The sequence below is a fragment of the Euprymna scolopes genome, chromosome 41 (genome assembly GCF_053919585.1).
Source record: "Euprymna scolopes isolate OS-2025 chromosome 41, ASM5391958v1, whole genome shotgun sequence".
In the NCBI taxonomy this organism is placed as follows: domain Eukaryota; kingdom Metazoa; phylum Mollusca; class Cephalopoda; order Sepiida; family Sepiolidae; genus Euprymna; species Euprymna scolopes.
The window spans coordinates 30,033,507-30,052,393 of NC_136522.1; the positions used below are offsets into that span (position 1 = coordinate 30,033,507).

At 34.6% G+C, this 18,887-nt stretch overlaps 1 protein-coding gene across 1 annotated transcript in view; it reads left to right on the forward strand.

Annotated features, from left to right (window-relative positions):
- LOC145266641 (uncharacterized) overlaps window positions 1-18,887 on the forward strand; it is a 347,925-nt gene that overhangs the window by 243,292 nt on the left and 85,746 nt on the right. The window contains exons 19-22 of the mRNA XM_080122566.1: window positions 3,228-3,383; window positions 7,849-7,992; window positions 14,571-14,735; window positions 15,808-15,972. Of these exons, the coding sequence (XP_079978692.1) occupies window positions 3,228-3,383; window positions 7,849-7,992; window positions 14,571-14,735; window positions 15,808-15,972 (630 nt within the window). The remainder of the gene's footprint in view (window positions 1-3,227; window positions 3,384-7,848; window positions 7,993-14,570; window positions 14,736-15,807; window positions 15,973-18,887) is intronic.

Sequence of the window (18,887 nt, forward strand, 5' to 3'; positions counted from 1 at the left end):
TTTTTAATGCATCTAAAACCAAGCTTCTCTCTTTACATCATCAACATTCTGATCCACATCTGGCATCAATTTAAATGAATGGCTCTCGTCTTCAGGAGGCCTCAAGTTTTGACAAGCTTCTTGGCTTGACCATTACTCCTGTCCTTAAATGGACACGTACATCAAATCTGTTGCCAAGGCCGCTGGAAAAATGGTGGCATCTTTCTATCGATCCGGTAAATATCTCACTGCTGATGCTATTCTCTATCTATATAAGAGCCAGGTACGTCCAAGGATGGAATACTGTTGCCACATCTGGGCAGGAGCTGCTAGAAAGGACTTGGCCTGCCTTGATAGAGTTCAAAATAGACTTTGTAGCTTCGTAGGAGATGTCCTTTTCTCCTCCTTGCAACCTCTATCTCACAGAAGATATGTTGCGAGTTTGTCTCTGATGTATCGTTATTTTCATGGAAAGTGTTCGACTGAGCTTCAATCAATGGTCCCCCCTCGCCAAACTTTCACAAGAAACACTCGTCTAGCTGTAAACACTATCAATAATTTCCCCAACTGTTTATCTGTGCCTAAACCTAAACGTAGATTCCATGAACAAAGCTTCTTTCTTAGAACTGCACGCCTGTGGAATTGTCTTCCGTTTTCCGTCTTTCCGGGTGACTACAATATGGTTGTGTTCAAGTCTAACGTAAATAAGTTCTTGATGAGCCGTTCCATATAAGTTATCAAATTTACCAAATCTTCATTACTAATGATTACTATATTGTTCAATTTCTACTGTACACTGTTTACCCCTTACCCTTGAGTGGCCTCTTGGCCTTGATAATGTGGTGATGCCTATGTAAAAAAAAAAAAAGTAAATGTCTTTTTTTTTCATAGAAAAAATATTAAACTTCCGGTATTTAATGCGTATGGATAAGTTCATTCGTAGGTAACACAGGTAGTTCCGCCATAAGACTTATCGATAAATATGCATAAGAAATGGTAACGTTTTCAACCTCTCTTATTTATATTTGAAACAGAAAACAAAAAGAAAATAATTTACATAATTCTACGTGGTTTTGAATGTTCTGTTTTGTTACTGTTTTAAATCTATATATTTGTTATCATAATTTTTTTTAACTAAACGCGACTTTTTTCATTATTTGCATTTACTTCCAAACCAAAAAATACCTAAATTTTTTATTAACTGCCACTCACACACATTATAATCGATATATTCTTTTTGCATTATACTTTTGATCGACTACCAACTACTGCATAGTGGCTCCATATGCCAAAAAAAACAGTTATAAAGAAATGAGAATGCAAAATTTCCAATAAAATGTACTAGGAATATAATAGAGGCATCAAAATCCTAAGTATAGCAGGTATGTGTGTGTGTGTGTGTGTGTGTGTGTGTGTGTGTGTGTGTGTGTGTGTGTGTGTGTGTGTGTGTGCGCGCGCGCAACCGCAACTTCATTTCTTTTATGTTTTGTGACTCGAATAACGTCGGGTATCCCTGCTATTATTATATAAACAAAAATTGTAAATGGAAGCATAAAACCTTTTTTTCAAAATTGCCGTATTCGGCATTAAATAACCTGAAAAGGATATATATGCTGGGAAAGAAAACAACGAAACCAGTTTGCAATGTAAATGTTATATGCAATCGAATTCTTAATATTAGCACTCTATCTGACAAATCTATATTTCATTCTAAGTGATCATTTCTTTGTATGGCTTGTATAAGCATTTCTTTCCACAATGAAAGTTTAATTCGATTTAATTCCTTTCAGGAAATTCTTTATCCTGCTCAGAATATTTTTAGAAGAAGTCATCTTTGTTGCTATCAGCAAATGTTATCTTATTATTATTAACAGATATAATTTTAAAATGATTATGATATAGAAAAAAACACCTCGTTACACATGAAAAGTGATATACAAACTTGTTACACATGAAAACTCCTATACAAACTCGTTACACATGAAAAATCATATACAAACTTGTTACATATGAAAAATATCATATAAATTCTTTTAACATAATAAATTATATACAAACTAGTTAGATATAAAAAATAATATACAAACTTGTTACATATAAAAAATGATATACAAACAGGTTACACATAAAAATGATATACAAAAAGAAACTCATTATACAGTCAAACAAAAACACTTCTTATACAACAGATCGCATGCTAACGTGAGTTTAACATTCATGGAGAGCGAGAGAGACAGGGGTAGAGGCAACAGAAAAATTACATACATTTCAGTAGAAATGTCCTAACAAATAAAAATTACACAATTACAAAGATTCTTATGAGTTTTATAAATAATCTTTGCTAATGGGTTTGAAGATCGAGGTTAAAACTTTGATTGCCTCAAAAAGATGCTATTTTATGCTTTTGTAATAAGCATTTAGAATCATATGGTGATGATTAAAGGTAAATGAAGCAATTCACGAAAAAGAGAGTGGCGCCTTTTCTAGTAGTTGACTAGTAGTAGTCAATGAAAAGGGAAGCCTTTGTGTCGCCCTCAACTACAGTCAACCCGTTTATTTCTTTACTTTTTAAGTGATGCAATCAGAAATAAAGCCTTGGAAAGAAAATCTATTTTATTAGGCTTGATAAAATTACCGGAATATTTTAAAAATTGTTTTCATCTTAGTTTAAAGCAGCCCTTTTAATCCGTAAGATTCCAAGCAAACGTCCCTTGGGATTTTGTAAAAACAATTGTGATAAACTAATGTACTTTGCACTTTTATTTAATTCTACAGGTGTAATAGTACAACAAATCTGTATTATTGGGATTTTTCATACTTTTATTATCATCCTCAGTGCAAATTGTTTGCCTTTGTTAATCAAATATAGTGTTAACTTTTGGAATAACAAAAATAGTCACTCTATTTATAGACCTTTTCGGACTTATTTAATTTTGGCAGTCAAGAGTGTTTATCAATCAACTACCCCCCCCCCCCACACACACACACGTTTGAATTTTTTTTTTTACAATTTCAGACTTTTTTCTTTTGGCACCAAAATCGAAAGTTTACAGTTAATTCATATAAATAATTCCTATTAACTGTCGCACTAGAATATAAATTTCAGGGCATTTTCAAAGTTAATATATTCGAAAAAGTTGCCAAAATTATTTCTTAGAATAGGATTGTTAATTTGTATTATTCTCATAATTGTCGTTATTTTAACAATATTTCGGCCGAGGTAATCTCCGACCTTCTTTTTCTAACAGGAATTTGCCCAGCAGGTACATTTATCGACAATAACGAGTGTACGCCATGCGCAAATAATACCTACCAACCAGACAAGAATAAATACAGCTGTGAAGAATGTCCAAGCAACACATACACATATCGTAAAGGAGCTATCGAAAGCACTGAGTGCCAAAGTGAGAATTTTTTACCTCCTTTTTTTCCATCGTTTTCTTCTACTGAAGAAAAAATCGTATTATTACCTTCGCCAAGGAGGTTATGTTTTCAGTCAAATCGAATTTGTTTGTTTGTGCACAACCTAGCAAAACAAAATATTAACCATAAAATTTTCATAATCTATAAATTATTAAAACGGATTTTTGCAATTTTCTCTAATTAGACGCATAAAAAAAACACCATTCAGCAATTATATGGAAATAAACATTGAACCAGAGATCTGTCAAATTACTACCACGACTATATTACCTCTGATGTACTTAAACATTTTGTGAGGATTTCCTGGTATATTACTTGTACTGATCAGATTATTGCACTCAAGATGAGAAAACTAGTCCAATCAATACAAGTAATCTAAACAATCAGTCGTCATCTAAAAAAATTGAAGACTTTGATTTCCTGGTATGTCTTTCTATTTTTATTTGCAATTTTTTTTACCTTATTTCCTGATATGTCTTTCTATTTTTATTTGCAATTTTTTTTTACCTTATTTCCTGATATGTCTTTCTATTTTTATTTGCAATTTTTTTACCTTATTTCCTGATATGTCTTTCTATTTTTATTTGCAATTTTTTTACCTTATTTCCTGATATGTCTTTCTATTTTTATTTGCAATTTTTTTACCTTATTTCCTGATATGTCTTTTTATTTTTATTTGCAATTTTCTTTACCTTATTTCCTGATATGTCTTTCTATTTTTATTTGCAATTTTTTTTACCTTATTTCCTGATATGTCTTTTTATTTTTATTTGCAATTTTTTTTACCTTATTTCCTGATATGTCTTTCTATTTTTATTTGCAATTTTTTTACCTTATTTCCTGATATGTCTTTCTATTTTTATTTGCAATTTTTTTACCTTATTTTCTGATATATCTTTCTATTTTTATTTGCAATTTTTTTTACCTTATTTGTTAGTTATTTTTTTTATTATATTTTTTAAATCTACTCTTCAAATTATTTAGCTTTTAATTCTATCAATTTAAACATTCTTACAAAGTGAATGACACGTACAGGTGTGCAATAGTTATATTTATTGAACTTCATAATCGTTCTTTTAAAGATTAATGCTATCATGCTCTTGAATACTAATATGTTCTTGCAAATACTAATACCAATATGTTCTTGGATACACTAATACTAAAATGTTTTAAAAACATTAATGAAAATAGGTTTTGTTTTCTTTGGAGGGGAAGCCACAAATGTCAATATACTATTGCAGAAAGTAATGCTAATATGTTCTTGTGATAATAATGCTAAGATGTTCTTTACAACATCAATATCAACAGGTTTTTGTCAATACTAATGACAATATGTTCTTGCAGACAATAGTGTTAATGTGCTCTTGCAAAAACTAATATTCATAAGCTTTTGAAGACACTAATGCCAGAAGGTTCTTGTAGATAATAACGCCAATGTTTTCTTGCAAACAGTAATATCATTATGTTTTTGAACAGACTTATTCTAACATGATCTTGAAGATAATAGTGTCAATGTACTCTTGAAAACACTAATATGTTCTTGAATTCACCAAAACTAATATGTTCTTACAGATAATAGTGCCAATGTGTTATTATAAATGCTAATACCAATATTTTCTTGAACACAGTAATGTTAATATGTTCTTGCAGGCAATCATGTCAATGCGCTTTTTGGAGACATTAATACAAATATAGTCTGGAACACACTAATACTAATATGTAATGAAGACACTAATACCAATATATTTTTAAGACATTAATGCCAAGATGTTCTCGGAGACACTAATGCTAATATGTTTTTGAGAATTATAATGCTAATAAATTCTTTACAATATCAATATTCTTTATAATATCAACATGTTGTTGCAGACACTAAAAACAATATGGCAATAATACTAATCAATAATACTAATCCATTCTTACAGACAATAATGCTAATATGCTTTTTCTGCTCTATTAATGATAAACAGAAATACTTGGAATAAACAGCTCACATCAATAATGAAGAAATAGTACTCTAATGAATCGTGAACCACATGTGGAAATTAGTGAAACTGAGCAAGCAGATTCATCCATATAATCTGCCGAAAATGAAATATTTCCTACCGAGATGCAAGAAAAAAACATAAATAATATGTCGGGATTATTTCACTAACAAGAAGAGGGGGGGGGGGGTGAGAAAAGGCAGTAAGGGCTTGCAACGAAATGGTGACGTTGCTTACAAGCAGTCTTTTCTTTCCTTCTAAAGGTAACAATTAAATGGTAACGTTTGCCGAACAACAGTAATGAGGTAATCAGTCTAAGAGACGCCAACCGACTAGCAAGCTAGGTAACTAGCTTTTTAACTAATCACTAACCGTAGTGAGACAACTCCTTTTATACATACTAACTCTCAGTGGCGAGAATTCCAACGTGATTTCCAACGAGATTAGAATGTCTATTTAACTTAGTAGGAAATAGACACCCAGTTTCTCAGTAACGGCAAAACAGCAGTTCAATGTCTTTTCTTCCCTCCGACCCACCCCCGGTAAGTCAAATCAATTTCAATTCTTACAAATATTATTCAATAGAAATGGTAATATTCTTTGATAAAACAAATAGTAAACTTCACACAATCAAACTAGACCAAGGAAAATGGAGGAAAAGTTAAAGCGAAATAACTTTATCTCAACTGCTATACATCTATATGAAATTTTTCTACTTTAAAATAAAATACCTAGAGAGAAAAATTTCGCTTACGAATTAGGTTACAACTAAAATTGACATGTTCAGTGAAATGATGTAAGAAAGCACAACGTTCAGACTGAAACGTGCACATTCTCTTAGCTTTTGTCTGTAAGACAGAACAGACGTGTTTTCAAAGATCCTCTCCCATACCCACCCAAAGATGGAATATGCAAATGTGTAATATTATTGTGTACTGATAAAAAATCTACAGATTTATTTTATTAAAACGTATATGTGCCGTTGTTATTACTACAACGAAACTGAAATGCTACTAAAGAAAAAGAACCCGTGACAACTACTATTACAATTGTTGCCCACAAGAGAAAAAGAGAAAGAGTATTTATCGAGGTGTCAACAATATTTCTGCTATAAAATGTACTGATCATTTGTTAACGCTAAATTATTGTGATTCTATAGGACACATATATCAACATTGATAGTTACCTAAATAAAAAAAACAATCAGTGTAAACACCATACCAAACTGTAAAACACATATTAACTTAACAGATACAAACACTGTAATAGAAACAAAATGAGGTAACTACTTGAAACTACTCAAATTACCAATATAATATCATGCCTTAAAGCAATCGACAGATATATAAAATATATAATAGCATATTTAAAGTATGATCACAAAATAACAAACAATTTGTTTACACATAATATGTATATAACACAGGCGAGTTGGCATTTAATAATTTACAAACGTTGATATGTTATTAAATAATGTAACTTAACTTCAAAAAATATATTTGAGAAACAAGAAAAATGATCGACACTGCACAACCGACCCAAAATTGTAAATAGAACATTTTAAGGAACCAGAAAAAATTCAAAGATGTAACCTCTTTTTCTTGCCTGTATTTAAATTCTTCAATTAAGTTGATTATGGAATCTTAAGAAAATAAGTTACTTTAGGGTGATTCCATGTAAAATCCTGCACGGCTTGAAACACATATCCTTAGATTTTGTTGTAACTTCCACCATAGATGGACATCATAAAACTAAGAAATCATGAAATTGAATGTAACTCCAAGCGGTTGCCAATTTAGAGCATTTTCTGCTACCATAACAAGCACATCTATTTTTCCTATATTGGTGTACACGTGAAAATTTTCCAAATCTGATAAAATCAAGTAATTTTTTGTATCCAAAAGATTACTTGAATGAATTGTTGGTATCATATCATGTTATAAACAGAAAATATTCAAGAAAATGTAATCAGTAAAATGTCAACTGGGGGAAATTTCACATTGTTTATCCAAAACAAAAAATGCTCTAAATCAGCAACCTCTTGGAATTAAATGCTCAGATTTTGAAAATTTCTTAGCTTTTATGATGTGTGGTGAACTTTATAAAAAAAATCATATGATTTTAAAATCTTAAGTTTCTGGATGTTTTGAAATGGAATTATCCCAGGGTCAGTTTCCCTTCAAAACTTTTCTAAGAGTCTTGAAAAAGATGTTCTATTTTCGCAATGCTGTTTTCAGAATCTTAACCATTTTGTTGTTGTGATGTCTTTAAAAAATTCCAACATAAAACTTTAAAGTCCTCCATGCTTTTTATAACTTGATGAACATTCTAAGCATTTTTATTGTTAATTGTTTTTATCTTAACAAATGATACACGACCAATGCTGGCTTGTCAAGCAAATGAAGTATATTTCTAATGCAGCATCACAAATCGAATTGATATATGTTTTTATATTTTACAGTGTTATGCGACGCCGGATATGAAGGGCAAGAAAGTTGTACTCTTTGTAAAGTTAATTATTTCAAAGCAACATCTGGTGCCAAAAAGTGTTCTAAATGTCCAACTAATTTCCTTGCCAACGCAAATAGAACAGTTTGTAATGTCTGTAAGTATTATTCAATTAATTCCATACTAACAAAACTGTGCAGATAATATATAGAATTATTATGATTAAATCTATGCATAAGCTGTTAAATCTGAACAAAGGATGACACGATTTTTGGTGAATAAAAAATAAGCTCCTGAAGAGATATGATATCGCTCTTCTAACCACCATTAATTGATTAGAAATGGATATTATTTTTGGAGTTATCTATATTAGGTAAGTATGGACAAAAATATTGAAATGTAATAAAACGATGTAAAGATTGTCTTTTCACAGTCGAGACATTTTTTTTACTCATCTCCACTCCAAACAAGGCATATCGTCACTTGGACGTAAGGAGTCACTAATTGTGAGCCTAAGAAATTGCAAGATGTTGGTTTACCTTGCATTTGAACTTCTGCATGTCAGTACAGCCAGAGAAGCGCGTAGAAGGAAGGGAATTCCAAAGTCTAACTGTTCTAGTAAAAAAAAACAACTTTCTGACATTTAGGGACCCCAACAGTGAAGAGGTGAGCAGGTTTGTCAAGAATATGTACGTCGAGGGGCACACCTGCAATAGGTTCATCAGAGTGTCACCCCCTTCAGCCGGTCGGTTGAGACGATTGTCGACCTCAGAACTCTTCCACTCCAATTACGGCAGCCTGAAAACGACCCGACTCTGGCGGTTTGCAGTTCACTATTTTCGTCCTTCCAGTGACCACTGCTGGTGATAATTCTTAGCCGTTTTAATGTTGCTGATATGGGGTAGTGACAGAATTATCAATTGATCGTCTAAACTTATACTCTGGACCTGTTGTTGTGTACTCACTTACTGGCGAACATCGCCGATAAGAGAGCCGTGGATTTTAGTGTGGTGAAAAAGAAATAAAAACGATTCCACACAGGAATAAACAATTAATCTGGGTTTATTCACAATAATAATGGTCTAATAATATTTCAGAGTTTGAAGGAAGTTGGCTGTAGCTATTTTAAAACGGTAGCTTGTGACTCGAGTTCAGATAAGTTTTTCGGCCATTGGAGATACGTGTTTTAAGTCAAAAGCCATCTCTGCCCGACTTTAACACTATCTGAATTCGCCAAAATCGAATTCTCTCTTTTTCTCTCTTCTCCCCTCCTCTCTTCTCCTTCTCTCTTCTCCTTCTGTACTTTTCTCTGTGTTCGAGGAATATATACATATCCATCAATGGCCTTTAAACATCACGAGTTTGTATTTGTTTACAACAAGAAAACTTGCCTGTCATCAGTTTTCAAACCTTGTTTTCTAAAATAAACAACCACCTGTCATTTCATCTCGAATTCTGTGTTTCAAAATAAACAGCCAGCTCACTCCAAACTCTGACCGTTACAACAATAAGTATCTCTTGACATACTTTTTCCTTTGTCTGTTCTAACCAAAGAGTCATTTGATCGTCCTATTTTTTTCGTTCTTTTGGCTCTTTTTCTATAACGGCATATCAACCCCATAACTTGGTTACAAGAGTACATTCCATTAAAATACTTGTAAAACAGACACTCGGACGCAACATTGTGGCGAAGGGACAGGGGTAGGAGCCTAGTTGACAAAGTGAGACCTATTAGATTGGAGACACTTTTTTGGACCCTATCCAAGAGGGAGAACTAGTGGTAGATGCACCAGACCAAATGTGGCAACAATACTCTATGCATGGGTTATTGGTGGCCTTGTAGAGGTACAGAATATTCTAAGGTGTGAGTAGTTTTCTAGCACGATAGAGGGAGGTAATCCTCTTTGCATTAGCCTTCACACTCGTCAATGTATTTGTTCCTATTCATATTCCCTGTGAATGTTAAGAAGGTAGAATTAGAAGGTAGAATTCTCAGGTAAGATATTATTTGTCATCGATATCGGTGATTGGTGAGGCTTCTTGTAATTATTAAAGGAAAGCATTAAATGTTACCATCTATTCACGTCTCCATTCCACTATGGGTTGGAGATCATTTTTTAAGGATTCAGCTATTGTCTTGGATTTGTGTACATCTGTTCTTTCCTCATGCATGTTATAGAGCGTTCTATCATCAGTAAATATACTCATCTCAGACACAATATTATCGGGAGGTCATTGATGAATCTCATGAATAAAAGTGGTCCAAGGATCGACCCCTGAGGTACTCTCGCATTAATGTTTGCTGCTTGGATAACGTCCATCAATGACAACCGAGATGGTCCTATTGCCTAAGAAGAATCTAATTATATTTAGTATACGTCCAGTTTTACCGTATAATTTCAGTTTTATTAGCAGCCCTAAATGCTAAACTTTGTCAAAAGCCTTAGATATATCGAAGCCCTGGCTTCATTCGCCCTATCCAGTGTATGCTGTCAGAGATGAAGTTAAAATATCTGCAGTAGAACGACATTGCCTAAATCTGTACTGTTGGTCAGAAACAATATGAGCTTTTTCAAGGTGGTGAACTAATGCTTGATTGATTAGCGTCCTAAAGATTTTAGCGAAGAGGGAGAGGAAACTGAATTATAGGGAGGGACTCTTCTGTTTCTGGACACATTGTTTTGTCGACTGAAGAGAAAGATTCACCATTTGGTGTTGCATTATTCTTAGAGGGCTCCTGTTGACCAGTCACCTCTGGTTCAGAGCTATTTGATAGGGTAGACTATGGTGGTTTACAATGATCAGTGAAGACAGAAGATCCCAAGTTTGTAAAGAATGGGTCAGTGACAGGGGTGGGAGCTAGATCTTCTGTTGACTGACGGCCGTCAGGAAATAGAATTCTGGCAAAATTATACTGGTTCTACCAAGGGGTCAGACTTGTGTTGACGGACAAACTTTCTAAGGAGAACTTGGCCTCCTTGCAAACATTTAAGAGGGTGTATCTGGTACCCGACCTTCTCGAAAAACTAAACATTCTCTCATGTGGAGTTGGGTTAGTTGCTATACAAAGAAGAGATTGAATAGAGTGCAAAGCAATGTCAAGTACTTCTTGCCAATGACGATAATCAAGTTACCTGGTCTTAAGGATGAGTTTGATCGTTTCCCAAATTGTACCATTTACTCTCTCGCATTTTACATTGCCGATTGGATGGTATGGAGTTGGATGGGTAATCACAACTCCATGTTGTCAGAGAAACTTTTTTAGTTCCCCTGAAATAAACTGACTCCCTCGATCACTATGGATGGAGTCTGGGCAACCAAAGAAGGTAAATAAATTCTGGAGGCATTTTATGACAGTTTTTGTTGATATATCCTGGCATGGATAGATAAAAGGATAGCGTGAGTATTCATCTACATTCACGAGTGGTGTTTGCAATTATTCGTAGATTGCTTTGGATCCATGAAATCTATTGGGAGGCGTTCAAAGGGTGATCGGGAATGGATTAAACGACCTGAGGGGGGTTTGAAGAATCTTGATTTTAGTTCAGCACATATTTGACATTCACCACAGATACGTTTAACATCTTCCATAGAGAGATTCTTCTGTCTCACAAAATGATTCAGCCTCGATACTCCTTGATGACAGAGCACTTCATGCAGATCTTTTAGTGATAATGAGCATGAAGTAGAGCATGAACGAGAAAGAGTATCTGCAGAGCTAGTAAGACAACCTTGTCTATATACTATATCATAAGAACAGCTGGAAAATTCAAGTCTCTATCGAAGTAGTTTATCATTTTTAATGTGGTTTGGTGCCTGAGTGTTGAACATATATCAACCGGCCTGTTGGTCAGTAATGATGGTAAAATGTCGAACGAGTAAGAGACCATGCCATTTACGCACAGATTCGACAATGGCTGCTAATTCACGTTCTACTGCTGAGTGTCGACGTTCGGACTGCGTCCGGATCCTGGAAATCACGCTACTGGACGTCTATCTTGAGAAAGGGAGGCTGCTAATGCTGTCGCAAATGCACCCGTTTCTATTGTGAATGGAACTTCATTCTCCATGGCTGCAACCGAAGCCTCACAAATTTCATCTTTTATTGCCTGAAATTGACTTTTGAGTTTTTCAGTAATAGGAAATGATGTAATGTTAAACAAAGGTGAAATTCGATTGGATAAATTATCTACCCATCGTGAATTGTATGACAAGAGAACTAAAGCTCTTTTGAGTGACTTGCTACATTTCGGAATTGGTAATTCTTATAGTAGTGTGAGTCCATCTCGATCAGAACTGATTATTCCATTTTACAATAGGTGCCCTAAAACTTGAGTTTGGTTATATCATATTCAAAGTTTTCAGGGTTCAGTTGCAGATTAAGACGATTGACAAAAAAAAAGTTGTCAATCGTCTTAATCTGCAACTGAACCCTGAAAACAAATGCTTTCATATCTCCGTCCAATATTTTATAAGTGTTTCCTCCATTGATAATGTACCTTTAAGGTGGTGTTCTTGGATTACATTGTGCATAAAACGTTGGAACACAGCTACCGAGTTTGTTAATCGAAAAGGTAACCGAGAAAATTCGTATAGGCGTCCGTCAGTTCGCATGCTGTATACATTGCTTCATGTTTACGAATAGGGCGTCGGTAATGTGCAGCCTTCAAATCTAATTTATTAAAAATGTTATATTGTGATTGTTGGCATATAATATTTGAGATTTTGGGGAAAAGCATCAATAAATGTATATCGATTAATAGTGAAAGAATAGTTAAGACAATGCGACACTTATGTCTTTCATTGTAGGTTAACAAGACTTGGGCTCTCCATGGGGAATTAATTTAGTTATAATTTAGATAAACGAAATAATTAGTGTCGATTATAATTATCATTTAAGGAAAATACTGTAATCGAACGTAATGATCAAAAGTTAAAGTGAATACATTATTGCTGTTTAGATACGATTCCCAGGAATGCAGTGGAATTACCCATTGTAGTTGGAAACAACTATACAACAAGATTAGGTAAGAGGAATAATAGAACGATGAAATTAAGGGAGTCGACATCTGATTTTCTCTCCATTCTCGCCAACTTGTTTCATCTTTTTTGGATAAATTTGTGACTGGTGACGAAAAACGGATCTTATATTGAAATGTTAAGCATCGTAGACAATGGCTTGGTAAAGGGGAAAGTCCTCAGCCACAGCCGAAAAGAGGACCATGAGAATAATGTTATTCTTTGAATATGGTCAGATTGGCAAAAAATGTCAGCAATTAGAGCGTTTGAACCTTGCTTTGAGGAAAAAAAAGACATACTCTAGTGACTCAAAAAGGGGTGATGTTTCATCAGGACAATGCACGACGCAACACAGCAAGAATCACCTCATAAAAGATAAAAGAACTTAGTTGGGAGAATATTCCTCATTCATCTTGTTCTACTGATCTTGGTCCTTCAGACTACGATTTGTTTCTTAGATTAAAAATCGTTTGGAAGGAACAGCTTTTGTAACGCAGAAAGATGTTGAAACTGACGTTTGTGAGTTCTTCGAATGAAAGCCGAAATAATTTTACAATGATGGAATAAATAAGATTGTTAATAGATGAAAGGAAGTCATAGATAATCAGGGAAAGTATATTAATGATTAAATCTTTAATAAAATGTAACATTTGGTTAATTCTTTTCTTTATTCATCAATTCGGACAGAACTTATGCGATGGCCTGATATATATATGGATATATATATATGAAAAGTAGAACTTCCATGTCGCTGATGCTTGCAACTATTAACAATTAAAATTGTTTTGTTTAACGACAGAAATGAAATAGGTAAAGCCTTTAAACTGTCGAATAGAACGTCATGGCTTTAGCAAATGGTCATAATAAAAGTAAAGTTAGCTTCGTTTTGTTTTCGAATTTCCAGTTCGATGTTTAAGTTTATGGACGCGGACGATTATTTTTAGCAGTGATTTGGCCATAGTAATCCGATAATAAATGAGACTTAGCTAAGAATATTCAAGCAATGAATTTTTATTCGACAGTTCAAAGGGTTTACCTATTGTGTTTCTTTTGTGTATAGAAAGCAATTTTAATTGGTTGGTAAAAGTTGCAAGCATATACGGAGAAGACTGTGTATTTATATGAATTATTTCCTTGCGCACGTTATGAAATAAGTTTTTACATGCGAATGTCTGTGGTGTTATATGAGGTCGGCAATATGTAAATGACTATTTCTGAGTGATTAATAATCCGTAAATATTGGTCGTTTTAACGTTAGTGTGTCCTGTGAAGGGGGTGTCATGTTTGTCAAATTTAGAGGTGTTCGTTAATGTAGAAATTCGTTTCGATATGGAATATGAGAATATCCGGTTTCAGCCAATCATAAAAGCTGGAACATTGCCGGGAAGAAGACAGTAATTTTAATGTAAAAATTGAAAGGAATATGACAACTGATAGCTGTGGTAAGACTAAATATATATAGAGAAAAGTTGTAGCTCCCTCTATCTTATAATGCTGCAATTGTAATGGTAGTTTCCACCAGATGGAATCTAACATTTTGATATCACGACTGAATGCATATGTAATGGCGGGCAAAAGATAGTGGGTAATAGTTTAGACATAATAAATTTGTATGTGGCATCTGTTAATGCAAACCTACGATATTTTGGTCCAAAGGGGAATTTCTGCAATCAAAATAGTATATACATCATAAACACTGTAAACGTTCTTTTGCAGTGAATTGTCCAGTCGGCTATTACCATGCAAATGAATCTTCCTGCCTCCCTTGTGAAAAAGGACAATACAAAGATTCAGAGGGAAATACTAGCTGTATAAGTTGCCCAAATTCAGACTACACAACAACTTCAACAGGCAGTACAAGTGCTGATAATTGTAGTGAAGGTAAGAGAGACGAATTTGTGGTGTTTTTTTTCTTTCAATTGTTGATTAATTGAATTTCTGTTTCAATTGTTTGAATAATTGAATTTCTGTTTGTTTGAAGTTAAACTTGGCTTGAAAATCATTGATTGTTCTGTGATATCTTCAGTCTCGCGGAGAAACATGCATTAAACAATATATAAATAAAAATGGTAAATAAAATGGAGAATTAACGTCTTAGAGTTAATATGAAGAATACAAAGTTTCTAATTTTAAGTATTAGTTTCACCTTCTACAAAATGTTGGCTCGCAGAGATATAAGTGTAAACACCCTTGAATGCTCCTAGAGCAAATTATGTCTACAAAAGGTGAAGTGGTTCAGGTATGACATAATCACATTGATACACCAGTTATCATTCGATGATCAAAGTTAAGCAACGTTGTGCCGGGCCAGTACTAGATGGGTTACCATTTAGAAACACCATGCATTTCATCTACAAAGAACGATGACAATTCTGACAGCTCCTGCATTCCATCTAGTTTCAAACTGTCTCGACCCTGTTTTGTCATGTGACCAGGCTGGTTTAGATGAGAGAGTAGGGCTAGCTATGTGCAAATCAGTTTCACTTTAAATAAATTCCCAGCACATGTCATCCATTATCCGTAAGACAAACTATTCGTTGGTGGTTTTACTAGAAGGTGGTTAATTTGAATGAACTATCTCTTCTTGTTGTTGTGTTGCTTGAAGAAAGTTCAAGAAGTCACTGTCCATCTTTACGTTCAGGCACATTTCTTTCAAGATTTGAGGTAAAGTCTTTCAGCTTGTGGTCACTCCGGTATCTTGCAATTAATTGGCTCCAAACACGCCTTACCGTCAATGAGTCAGTGTTATGAAAAGAAAAACTCTCTAAGTTAAATTTCCTGTCTTCAGTAATAAATAAACACATTTTTGTCCATATCTATGTCACAGCTACTAATCCAAGCCATTCACAATCCAGAATATCAAAGCAATCCATATCTAGATAGATATAAACATTAAGATGGATTTTTCATTCTTTTTTTGCTATTTTCAATTTCGTTTGTTTATTTGTTCTAGTGAACTGTCCACCTGGCTATAAATTTGATAATTCTATGAGTGCATGCATAGTCTGCCCTAAGGGAACCTACCAAGCGAATAGTGGGGATTATCCATGCATCGCTTGTACTGGAATATTTACAACATTTGGAAATGCTTCTACCAGTAAAACTGACTGCCTTATACGTAAGTATAGAAACTCCACAATTTATTTTAATTTTTATTTCAATTCTAATAAGCATGCTCCCTGGAAATTATACAGTTTATTAAAAACATGTGGTAAAGCGATAATGATGTACCCTATGAACTTTTTGAATCCGGTGATTTAAGTAGAACTAAGAGATCTGGTAATTGATAGAGATGTGTCACTACCAACTTCCTTGATTAGCACATATCATACGAGGGGCGTGCAATAAATAATGTCTCTGACCTACTTTCCATAGCAGTAGAGCAACGAAACTTGACACAGTTATTAGTCTTTCTCTACATAAGAACCACCCAGAGTTATGTATTTCTCCTATCGTTTGATACGGCTCTGGAGACCATTTTTGTAGAACACCCCAGGTTGGTCCTCCAACCAGGACGTGCCTTCAGAAATCAAAGCTGCGTCATCTGTGAAACGCTTTTCTTTTCAAAAACAACTTCATAGCTGGGAAGAGGTGAAATTCCGAAGGTGCAAGGTCAGGAGAGTAGGGAGGATGGGTTAGGATTTCATAACCACACGCCCGTGCTTCTGATCTGGCGACATGCGAGTTGTGGACCGAAGCGTTGTCCTGCAGGAGGAGGGTACTTTTGCTGATCTTGCCCCGCCTCTTGATTTTGATAGCTTCCCTTAATTTCCTCAAAAGTGAAGCATAATAGGCTCCTGTAATTGTGGTACCCTTTGCCAGAAAATCTGTCATCACTACTCCGTCCTGGTCCCAGAAACTGTGAGCATGACCTTGCCAGCGGAGGGCTGCTCCCTTGCCTTCTTTGGAGGTGGTGAGTCCAAGTGCTTCCACTGCATTGACTGGACTTTGATCTCTAGATCATAGTGATGGACCCAGGTTTCATCCTGTGTAATCAGGGTTTTGAAAAACTTTGACTCATCTTCTTGGCACATCTCCAAATTCATCCTCGAGCACTCGACGCGTTCTCGCTTCTGGAATAGTGTAAGCAACCTGGGAATCCATCTGGCCGACACCTTATGCATATGTAAATGGTCATGAATGATAGTTTCCATAGATCTTGTACTAATCTTGAGCTATTTGGCGAATAGTAATGCACCGATCTTCCAAAATGTCAGCCTCAACTTGACGGACAGATGCCTCATCAATGGCAGAGGGGTGGCGACCAGGTCTGGGAGCTGTTTCCACAGACTTCCCTCCGGCCATGTTTGTATTCACGATGCCAGCGTTTTACAAGGTCATATGATGGGGCATTATCACCATAAGTTTCTTTCATTTCATCAAAAGTCTCCTGTGGTATGCGTCCTTTCAAATACAAACAGCGGATAACTGCTCGACATTCAACAGGCTCCATTTTACACCTGACTCAGTTCAAACACCTGTAAAACAGAAACCACAATTAGTTCAGAGCTGTAATTTACCACATAATCCCTAGAGATATAAAACACTGCACATGCAAAATTTCAGCTAGATCAGGCAACTGGAAGTGGGTCAGGGGCATTACTCATTGCACGCCCCTCGTAGAGGGAGAAGCTTGTGATCGGATTAAATATGAAAATCGATAAATCTGAATGAAAATTTTTTTTAATGCAATTGTTGTCAAATGTTTTTTCCCTATTTTTTTTTATTGTTTAATTTTATAATTTTGTAAAAGACGACAACAAAACTAAATATTTGAAATAAATGATGTCAAAATTGTTTTTTTATGCCAACATGAATTCCCGAAATTTTTAGTGACTTCTGGATATAAATTCCAGCAAGTACGTTTTCATATGTGATGTCTGTGAAAAAACTATGTTAAGATGGACCGATTGAAATATGTATAGTTTTCAACTGAAACGACAATATTTTATAATGGAGAAAAGAAATAAGAAAACACATAGATCACGACAGATTGCTTAAAAACGCCTTATATTGATAAAGACAAAGAAACTCAAGAACAGAACTAAACGGAAATTATGCTAGAGAAAAATAATGCAAAAATAATGCAAACTATATTTGGAAGAAAACTTTACTTGTCAGAAATGTTTGCATTATATATATATATATATATATATATATATATATATATATATATGATTGCAACATTTTGTCAGATCTGTGCGATTCCCTCAGACACTTAAAGTCCATGAGCACAAAAATGACTTCCATCGGCACAGGACAATTTTTATAGACAAATGCATGAGGGAGTATCTATACACAGATGATGTTAGAGTGTCTTAGCTTTGTTCAACAGTTAAGTCTCTCTTTCGGTTCAAAATGTTGAGATCCAGCAACAAGCAAGACGAAGATAGCCAGCAACAAGTTAAACTGCAGACCAGCTTAATGCGGGTACTGGTCTCCCGCTTTATGGTTTTTTTAAATCAGAGATTTGCTTCTCCTAGAAAGGTTGCCTTCACCACGGCTTAAGGGAGCCCTCTCCATCCCAACACATGCATACATACACACAAACACACACGGTGCTAGTTGGCCGTTGACCCCGAAAAAGGGTTCATTCGCCCTTTGAAAGGTCTTGTTTTTTATCCTTCAGGGAGACTAGCCGCCCTCCTCACCAAACAAGTCTGGTAGGGGAAACAGTTTAGTCGCCGGTGACCCGACCATGAGGAAGGTAGTACTGGGTTACATGGTACCAGTAGCATATTACATGACCTGACTAAAGTTTTTAAGTTTCTAGGAAGAGATGAAAAAAAATCGATGTCGAAAATAATTCCAAAATAAATTAAATTAAATATAGTATCAATTAAATTGTTATTTAAAGTTTACTTAAAAAACAATTTTAAATAGAACACTTAAAAAATCCTCTCGCTAGAAACAGTGACTACCATACAGCTATTTAGTAAAATCAGTTTTTCTTTTATGCAATATGCAAATGAGGTGGTCTCTATATTGTATATTTTGAAAGAATCATACTATATATAGAAATAAATGAAAGAG